This window comes from Volvox carteri (genome assembly GCF_000143455.1).
Source record: "Volvox carteri f. nagariensis unplaced genomic scaffold VOLCAscaffold_55, whole genome shotgun sequence".
Classification (NCBI taxonomy): domain Eukaryota; kingdom Viridiplantae; phylum Chlorophyta; class Chlorophyceae; order Chlamydomonadales; family Volvocaceae; genus Volvox; species Volvox carteri.
The window spans coordinates 31,172-41,382 of NW_003307598.1; the positions used below are offsets into that span (position 1 = coordinate 31,172).

The 10,211-nt window shown below is 53.8% G+C and overlaps 2 protein-coding genes across 2 annotated transcripts; one reads left to right on the forward strand and one right to left on the reverse strand.

The window, feature by feature from the left end:
• Positions 1–109: 109 nt before the first annotated feature.
• On the forward strand, positions 110–1,377 carry VOLCADRAFT_96741 (uncharacterized protein; the record flags this gene model as incomplete). Its single annotated transcript, XM_002955763.1, has 2 exons — positions 110–270; positions 1,161–1,377. 2 exons carry the CDS (start codon positions 110–112, stop codon positions 1,375–1,377), a joined length of 378 nt encoding a protein of 125 aa, XP_002955809.1.
• A 2,287-nt stretch (positions 1,378–3,664) lies between these two features.
• Positions 3,665–7,381, reverse strand: VOLCADRAFT_96742 (uncharacterized protein; the record flags this gene model as incomplete). The annotated part of the gene is made up of 8 exons (XM_002955826.1): positions 3,665–3,740; positions 4,114–4,224; positions 4,482–4,558; positions 4,989–5,153; positions 5,328–5,421; positions 5,593–5,727; positions 6,559–6,662; positions 7,229–7,381. The coding sequence occupies 8 exons, from the start codon at positions 7,379–7,381 to the stop codon at positions 3,665–3,667; spliced, it is 915 nt and encodes a 304-aa protein (XP_002955872.1).
• Positions 7,382–10,211: the final 2,830 nt, after the last annotated feature.

Here is a 10,211-nt window from a genome sequence, read left to right on the forward strand (position 1 = left end):
ACATGCTGTGTTTTGCTGCGCGGGGCCTAACCCGGTTCATCGGGCTCGACGTCCCACTTCCTTTCTTCGGCCCTCCCCTGCTCCCCCCGCGCGCTGCATGCCTCCCACTATGGTCTTCTTTTCAAACTCCCAACCCCCAACCGCAAACCGATCCAAGATCTTTTCGAGGGAGGAGCTTCCCCAGCAGCTGTTATCGGATCTGTTTGAATCGGATCCAGGTTCAGTACAGCCGCGGGTGCTGTACAGCCGACGCTGGCACGCTTACCCTCGGTAAGAGAGAGGGCGGGGGGAGAAAAGATGGAGGGGGAGGGGATGGGTTTTGGTACGAAAGAAAAAGGGATACGTCTCCCTGGGAAGCGGTAGAGCGAGGTGATGACCTCCCCCCTTTTTCCCCCCATCAGTCTTTCCGTGGCATCAGCTTCACTCGCTCGTGGTACGTCTTCTCCCCCCTTTCCACGGTTCCCCCTTCCCCCCATCCAAACCCTAGGCACCTCACAGTCCCACCACTGGGCTGCTCGTGCCGCCTCCAGGTCTCCTCCCCATCACCATCACTGCCACTACCACTGCCGCAACATACCACGGCCACCATACACGCCCAGAATCCGAAAAGGGAGGAAATCTCCCCCCACGGGGGGAGACACAGGGTTTTCCCCTCCGCACGCGCCTTCTGCAGTCCTGCGGTCATTATTTCTCTTACACAGACACCACGCATACACACACATCACACACACACACACACATACACACACCACGCGCACACACGCACATACCACACACACACACAACGTTTGTAAGATTCAGCTTTCGGGCTTAAGGCGCCGTCAGGGCGGCCCCTCACGGGGAGGAGGTGCGTCCAGGTGTTGCAAGGACCGGGGGTGTGCAGCCGCGCCTGATGCTCAAGGCGCAGGCTGCATGGACGGAATTGTGCCGGAGCGCATGCTGGGGTTGTCCGTATGAGGGCCTTGGTAGCCACCGGGCTCTCTGAACGCTGTTGAATTATTAAAAAAACTTGATCCAGCGGGCAAACAATACTAAGATTTCATGTTGTGCCATTGCCGCCATTTCCCGCAGTGCGAGTTGAGTTCATCAAAAAGACATGCCGTATATCCCCACCTCCATTCACCCTTTCCCCACATCTCTCCACACACACTCTTCCGCAGCTTTCGGCCCCCAGAACACTTTTCGCCCTTCGTCCTGGCGCCGGGGCTACTGTACGGCAATGCCCTGGAGCCGGCGGCGTCGGCAATGGAGATGGCGGCCATTGCAGCGCACAATAGTGCAGCGCTCGTAGTACGACATCTGGCTGAGCTGTACGGGGCAGCGGACGCTGCGGCTGCTTTGGCGGTACAAGCGCAGGGGCAGTATCAGGAGCAGTAGCTGTATTTTGTAGCAGTAGCAACATTCAGCAGCTGCAGATGTAAAACTCTAAACCCTAAACTCTAAATCTCAATTGTGTACGTCTAATGTCATGTAGTTGTTTGTACATGTACATCATGTACGGCTGAGAGATGCAGTCTTTGGTGACACGTGCTTTTCCCATCTTGGTGGAGAGAGTTTTGAATGAAGAATGATGTGGGGATGTGATGGCAACACGCACGTTGTTGCGGAGGGCGCTCGCGCGTGTTGGTGGGTGGGCGGGCGGCCTTGCTGATAGCCATGAAGGTGTTTTGCATGTGGTGGTGGTGATGGTGGTGGTGGTGGTGGTGATGGTGGTGGTGGTGGTGGTGATGGTGATGGTGATGGTGATGGTGGTGGTGGTGATGGTGATGGTGGTGATGCCACTGCCTACTGCTGTCGCCCATTGTAGCCCTTTGCGTTTTTATACTCGTAGCGTCGCGGAGCATATCGTCTTGTCAATCACCAGTCACCAGGCAACAGCCATGAGTGTGATTCGTCACCACCAGCAGCAGTCGTGTCTGTGCGTGCGGAGGAGCTTTAATTTGCCAATGTGCCGTACTATAGCAGGTCATGCGCTTGCGTATCTTGCCAACACTACTGCCGTGTGGTTGATGCGGCTGCGGCGGTTGGATGGATGTTAGATAGAAGATTTATATACCTTGCCTATGGCATCAGCGGGTCTACATATCGACGATGTGTGTGTTCATTTAGGCTGTGGCGTACACCACATTAGTTGTTTGTTGTAATCCACGTCACCGGCCCATATTGACCTGCAAATGCGAGTGGACGTATGTTTATCTGTGTGTGTATATGTCTGTATGTATGTGTGTATGAATGTATGTATGAATGTATGTATGTGAAGGTTACAAGTATCTCACCGGGCCTGGCACTGGCCACAGGGGCTGCTGCCCAGCCCCAACGGTAAGACCGCCTAAGCTTTCTCCCGCGGAGGGGAGAGGGGCGCGGGGGGCCTCTGTCCCCGCCTAAGCAGCCGAGGGCCGCAGGTCCGCTAGCTCCGCTCTCCCCCCCCTGGGGATGGGAGGCATCGCACGTGTGTGTATATGTATGATCTAGATTACACTGTGGGCCGCGAGAGCCGGGGAGGGGGGAGAGCCGGGGAGGGGGGAGAGCCGGGGAGGGGGGAGAGCCGGGGGCCGAAGCCGAAACACAGCGCAAGGGTCGGGAGCACACAGCACAACTCGGTTAGTATTGTGTGCTCCCGACCCCGACTCAGACTGCCAACACACAACGCAGCCGCTCCACAGCACCTCCGTCCGGGGATATGTGTATGTATGTATGTGTGTGGGCCGGGAAAGGGGAATTCTCCTGCTCGGGTAGTTTATGTATATGCATCGCATGGGCGTTTAGCAAATCTCGGATACCATCACTTGAATTGAATAAAGTACCATTTTCTGGTATTCCATCCTCGAGCAGCATAACCCGGCACAAAATCTGACGCTCTCACCACGAGCATCAAGGCAGCGAATGTGGGTGATAGGACCTTTCCATCATCGCGTCGCTTCTTGACCTAACGTGTATCGAGGAGACTGTTCAGTATCGGCTGCCTAGTTTAACATACACCTTAGTAGCTAGCGCACCCTTTTCTTCGGCTTTGGGCTTTCCACGTCTGCATTTCCCGTACGCACATTTTCATGCTTTGTCGTCGAGGCTACGGTTGTATGACGCGGCATTGTCTTTCTCCTGCTGTCTGTCCGACGGTCCACTCTGCCTTTTTGATAATACTAGTATTCCGCGCTGTCAAGCACGGTGCTTGTATAATCCACGTGTCGATTGCTGCGATGCATTTTTGGCAGGTACATGTCTCGCCACGAACACATGAAGTCGGTTCCAGTACCGTTTTACAGAGCGGATCGACTCTCTCGATTCGGATTCTGACAACCCCCGACAGCCGTCTTCTGCGCATATGGCACATGCACACACGTCCACGTACGAAAGCGTCCACGTACGAAAGCACCATGCAACGATGTCGTGTCTTGTCTTTCCAAGCGTTTAATAACAGGAAAACGCTTGTAAAAATTGGCATAGCAGGCGTACCCATGTATCCAAAACACGGCAATAAATGACTGCCAAGCAACAACGGCGACCGCAACCACAACTACACAACGGACAAAACGAACCGACGAAAGGGACAACCTACTGCTGCCCTCCATATCAGGGCACCAAATGTAGTTGACCTTCTGCGAATATACTCTCCTCTCAACTCAACATAGGAGCTCCATCCTAGCTAGGATGCCACAACACACATCTACTCGTAATCCTCGCTGCTGAAGAGGACACGGAAGGGGATGCCGTACCACTCGATGTTGTTGTCCTTGGCAAACCTGTTCACCGCGAAGGATGGGACGTTTAAAAGAGCCGAGTACGCACGGATCCACGTCAAGAATGTATCGATATAGTGCATCGATATATACATATGTCTTATTATTTTTTGTGCCTACTCCCCCTATGCAGGAACTGACAAGGCCGCTGCAGTGCGCGAGGGCCAAATCAGGCAACCGAAGCCTAACAACCGCAGCTCAGCAGCTCTGTGAACCTAGCAGTATCATGTGGCCCATCGACAATCGATGGGGACATGCTCCGGAACCCAGCAGTTTTTTTTATATAGTAACTTTGTCCTTCCACTGCATCCATGGGCTGCCCTGTCCCAGCTCCCGCCTGCCAGCCCAGCCATCATGCCAGCCAGCCAGCACTTACTCTCGAAGGTTCATGGAGTGCTTGGAGGTGATGTGGTCCAGATAGCCCTCCATCGAGTCCCAGGCACCACGGATCAGGTAGTGGTGGTTCATAGTGGCGAACTTGCGGAGACTTGAGGATGGTGGTGATTGGAAAAGGATTTAGGAAGGGGTTAATGCTTGGTTAGCTGGTTTTATTGAAGCATGGCAATTGGACAATTGGTGGGATTAAAAGGATTATCAACTGACAAGCACAACAGAATGATTCATGCATATCGTGTTCGGCACCGGGCATTGCATTTTCGGGCCCGATGTCCGGCGCCCAGCAAGTCGGAAGACGCTATCCAGACCGAGAGGCTGTGCAGTGGTTTTCACCACCCGGCCACTTACACAAAGAAGCGGTTCTCGTCCTCGTCCTTCACCACGCGCTTCTGCATGTCCTCCATGAAGTTCAGGAAGTCGCCCTCCTAACACGCGAGTACGACAGGGTGTACGATAGATAAAAAGATCTCAGGGACGCGGTGTGCGCGGTTTGGAAGCACAGATCGCAAGGAAGGAGTAAAAATACAAATGTATTACAAGTCCAGACTGGAGATGGCATCGCAGGAGCCAGCTATCCCTCCGGGCCTATGGGAAAAACCTCCGATATGGGAAAAAACTCCGATATGGGAAAAAACTCCTGGCCTATGGCCAGACCACATACACGGAAGAAACTGTTCTGACAGCCTCCTCCATAGCGCCAGTCAACCCAAGATAAGATGCCTTCCATAGCAAGCTGAGCCGAGCCGAGCCGAGCTGAGCCAAACACGTTGTGCTGATTCAACCACATCATGGACCGCGAGGGCCCATGCATGCAAGCTGTCCAACAGAGTCACAGCCACGTTCTCAGTCACCTACCTGAGATGGCATGATGTGGAAGCGGATGCCCAGGTGGGCCGCCTCGTCACGCGGGTCCCAATCCTCGATCTCACGACCACGGCGGCGGCGGCGCTCCAGGTCCTTGGCGGCGGCGGCACGGGCGACGGTGGCGGCCTTCTCGCCCTCGCGATCCGCACGGTACTCCTGTTTTCGAGTCGAGAGGGGACATTCGAGGGCGCCGGGATGGTGTGGCAGGATTACAACAACGTTGCAACGAGAGGAGGATAGCTCGAAGTAGCAAGACGGGTTGCGGGCACGGCCATTTCGAGCCATTAAGAAGCTAGTCTCAAGGAACCTGACATCGTGGTCCCTACTTACACGCTTTTCATCTCCAAGAGCCTCGAGCGGGAACATCTCGACCAGAATGTCGTTATCATCCACCCAGTTGTGGAAGTCCTTGAACGCGCGAGACCTGAGCAGAAAATGCGACCGAGGGGAAAGGTCAAAGAAGTCAGCTGTGCATTGTCGAGGCGACGCACGGCTGAGGACCACGCCGTGCCGACCGACGAGTGCAGCTACTAGCAGACCAGTACAGCTCTTTAAAAGAAAGGAATTCCCCATTTTCCAATCGTTTCTTACTCACTCGCAATGATCCATCAGGTCGCCGACTGTGTCCCACTCCGTGTAGCTCCAAAAGAAAACGTTGTCCGCCAAGTCCTTGGTCTTCTGGTAGAAACTCAGACCCTTAACATCGCGCAAGATCTTGTCGTGGCGATCCCTGCGACGTGAAGAGCGGTTCGGTTTCAAAGCGGTTCGGTCCGGTCAGCAACATCGGAGCAAAGCAAAAAAATAGTGTCGAGCGCGCGAGGCGTGGTCAGGCGGCAACTGGTGGCGAGACCAAATGTGTGTGTGTGTGTTACATGGTTGGGGGTGCGTGACCCCATACCTGTAAGACTACCCATACGAGCCGAGGGCCCAAGGGCAATACTACAACGCCTAAAAGCCACGGAGAAAAAGGAAAAAACACCGCACATCAGCCCAGACTAACGTCCAAAGGGGGTAATTGAGTTTCGGTGAGCCCACATACGTTCCAACATCCTCGCCAGACGTGCGGGTTCCCATTGCATGGCCTCCAACATACTCTGTTGATGATCGAATCCCTCTTCAGCACGAATATCATTATAGGCTGGGCATTCCAATAACACGTGTTTTTCATCCTCAATTCGGCTATTAGGACCACAACAGTGGCAAAACCGCTGCCCCCTGGGGACATGGTACTCGCCCCTTCGTGCTCTGTTCGCCTCCAAAGCCCAGCAACATAAACGAAACTGCATTAGCTTACGATGTGCTAAACGAGGAATGAAAACCTTAGCATGTGTTGGCCACATGACGGCTGCGGCTCCCGAAAAGGGCAGCCCCATCCAGTGCTTAGACCAAATGATTCGCGCTATGCTCCAACAAGACACGACGGCGACGCGGACTTTTGCGACGTACTGGCCGTCGGGCCAGAAGCACCGCACATTTCCTAAGCTCCAGAACACCCTCAAAACGCCTTTCTCTACACGTCTTGCATGTCACAGGACGCACGAACCCAGATCCATTTACTCACATCTCCTCGATGAAGCGGTCGTGCAATGTCGGGGGCACCTCGTACTTGATCAGCACATACGCAGGACGGTTCTCCATGCCCTCACCACCGCGGCGCATCAGCCACTGAGGTATTTGGAAAGACCACCCGCGTGATCAGGACCAGTCAGACGAGAGCAAGCCGGCAAGGGACAGCAAAAATATAGAGGCAGATCAGGACAGGAAAGGCATGGGCAGGACAGAAGCTTGTGATTGTCACAGTACTGGACCCCTGATGCAGCACACGTTTCCCCTCGCTCGCATGTGTGTAGAAGCTGTACACAGTGCGGCACACATATCCTCGACAATACACGCTGACAAGGCGCTCCGACAGAGTCAAATACAGCGCTCCAAGGGAACTCCTCCCTCACAAAATTGGTAACGAGCAGCAGGTAACGAACAGCTGCCACAACCAAGTATGCGCCAGACTGACATGCCGGAATGCAAAACAACTTCAGGGATTCGTTTCCGCTCACGCTCAAAGAGCATGCACCAGCTCTTTCAATCCATACTTGCACTGCCCAAGGTAAGGTTGTAAGCCTCAGGTTTATGAGCGCCCGGACGACTGCACATCGTCAGGCGCAACACAACAGTCGCGTTCTGTTGATTACTATGTCCATCACGCAGGATAGTCGCGCGTAGCGTGGTCTCACCTCGATCGCCCGAAGGTTGCTCATGCTGCCGGTGTTGCGGCTCAGCGAGCGATGAAGGGATGAGGCGGTAGGCGAGCGGGAGGCGCTCGCACCCACACACAGCAGCAGCAGCGCCGCTGCGGCGAATTGCAGAACACGCCGATTTGGCGCCATCGTAATATAGCGAGGGCAGGTGGCAGCAAGGGGGGTGCGGCCGCCCAGTATTAGTGCGCCGAGGAAGGCTTTGCGCGGGAGGGGAGGAACTACTAACTGTTAGGAGAGAGCAATTCTTATTACTGCCCGGCGTCTGACGACAGGTGTGCAAGCACACGGCTTTTATACTCCAGGCCGTAGGTTGGATGATGTCGGAACCGCGTCCAAATCATGACGCTCCGAAACCGATGTTGTGCAATTTCCGTTGGTGATCGTACGACAACGTGCCTTGGGATGGTGTAACGATCCGATGGGCTTGAAGTGAAATCTGGGACACGAACGCCACCTTAAGGTTAGACTTTGTCATACGGATTCACATCAGGCTGCAAAACTCTTACGTGCGTAATTTTAATTTCTGATGGAACAACAATACGTATCTGAGTGTAATGAACACTTTGGAATGGCCGAATTTTTACAGTCAAGGCCCGTGCGCGTGGGAAAAGCCTCCTGTAAAAGTACTTGGCAGTAGAGAGACCGCCTGGGTGCGGCGGCGTCACGCTGGGGACCGGGGCGTCAGCGCATAGGGCACATCACAGGTGGCGCTGTGGCATTTCGCACCACATGAATGCACAAATATGTTTCCACAAGACTCTAGATCATTGCCTGTCCCACTTCCCTTCCATAGCGGCGAAAAGAGCAAGGGACTTATTACCTAAAGGAAAACCTAGTAATAAACTGCATACACATGCATGCCAAACCTAGCGAGGCAATCAGGCTCTACTTAAGAAGGCTGCACTGTAGGTAATGCCTTAGAATTACAATCCATGGCCATCAGCTTTCTTGGTTATGGTGACAGTGTAAGAACAGAAAACTTTACTCTTGTTTGGCATATAGCACCGGCGGGCCACGCGTGGATACCTGCTGCAATTCCTGCGACAGCAGTGCTAGATATTTACTATGCGTGCAGCGCCTGTGCTGATGGTGGCCGGGTAAGGGCACTACTACTGCGCAACTGAACAGACAGGACAGTCAGGGACAGTTTACACCGGATTAATTGCTTGTTTCCAACCGGCGCCCGACAAGAGATAAGAGGTAGGTTTTCCCATGCGTCCTCCAGCTCGCATACATCGCTCGGTTGAGCGTGATTATTGCAGCAGCCTCGCTCGGCTTCCTTGCCGAGGCGCCCGCAGTGCCCGGCGCTTCATCCTCCTAGATTGGTAGCTTGCTTAGCTTGCTGTCTTTTGTACAGGTTTACACTAGCAGAAATATATGCAGGAATCGCCGCGTGCAAACCTGTGCAAACCTGGCGGTTTGCGGAAAACCGCCATGCACGTACCGGTGTTGAACACAGCTGCGCTTTGTTGAATTTAACAACCGACATGTAGACATTTGTTTCGGCAAATTCAGCCACCAGAGCTCATCACGGGGTTGGAAGGATAGAATATAAACTGTCGCGTCATTTCGTGCGTGCGCTGCTGCATAAGGTTTTCCGGGGAATCGCAGATGCGCTTCTCATAGCTTGACTCCCTGTCTGTGAGATATGTCGGTAGCTATGTCGGTAGCTACTTCAGGATTCATGGCATGCCTCCAGAAGTACTTTGGAGATTTGTAAGAGGCAGTAAGAAGCCAGCAGCAGCATACGCAACAGCCCCGAAAAGCAGCAGCGCCTAAGGATCATTATTTGGAACAACTTGTGGTGGCCCCAATCAGCCCAATCAGGTGCACCAAGGTGTGAAGCGCTGTGCATGGGACTCATGCATTGTTGTGGCAGATAGTGTTAATCAACCGTTAAGTGCACTTCCCCCACGTGGGGTGAGAAAGGCGCTACGAGACTGTACAAGCCCTTGTCTGACACTAAAAATAACAGCTTTAACTCCAAGCATCCACTGTTTGGCGTGCTAATTTTCATATCGATGGTTTAAATCCAATAGGTTTCCATGCCTATTTTTGTGTGCGGGTGTTGCGGAGGTTCGTTATTTTGGATTTGCCCGCGGTTTTGCCTTCCATGCCTTCTGTACGCGAGGCTAGCGCACGCGCGGCGCACAGGGCACTGCAGGGTTTCGCCTAGCGGCAGAACGGAAGTTAACCTCGCCGAGCGAGATGAAGCCTCCTTTGAGCCTGGCAAGTATGGCTGGTTACGGCAAGCCGGTGGACGCTACAGTGGCGAACATCTCCGTGCCTCGTACCACGAAAATCCTTGTGGCGCTTTTTGGTACTGGCGCCGCGCTTCTCTCGGTTGCGGCAGTGCTGGATCGCAGGGGCATAAAGCTACCCGTGAGTTCGGTGGCGGTGCTTGCTTTGCATGCCAAGCAGCAAAAATTGTCGCAAACCCTCAGTAGTACCCATCGCACATTCGCAATGCGCGACCTTTCCAATTCCACTGGCGTAAATGCCCGTCCATTTCTTGTATCACCACACTTCCCTCGCACACGAATTTTATATGTCCCCCTGCCCCCTGCCCCCAGTGTTTTTTTTTTAAGTAATATATTACTTTTTAGGAATAAATAGCCTTTTTGGCCTTTGGAAATAAGGAACAAAGTGAGGCCGATCCGTACATTTTCATTCCTTCAGCCAAAAACGTCCATTGCTGCCAGATTGCTCCGTAGTGTGCAGAATTTAGTATTATCGATCATAAAATAGATATGAGGGCCAACTCCAGCAAGGTGCCACCGATGCTGGACAGCGCCTTGCTGGACGAGCAGGCGAACTTGTTCGCCTCCAGCATGAATCAGCTCGCCGTGCAGCAGCGCCTCAGGCGGGCGCGAGAGCAGACCGAGCGGCAGAGGCAGCAGGCGGCAGCAGTGGACCCAGATGCGCCCACATCCAAGCGTGAGCACCGGGTGCTGCTCGA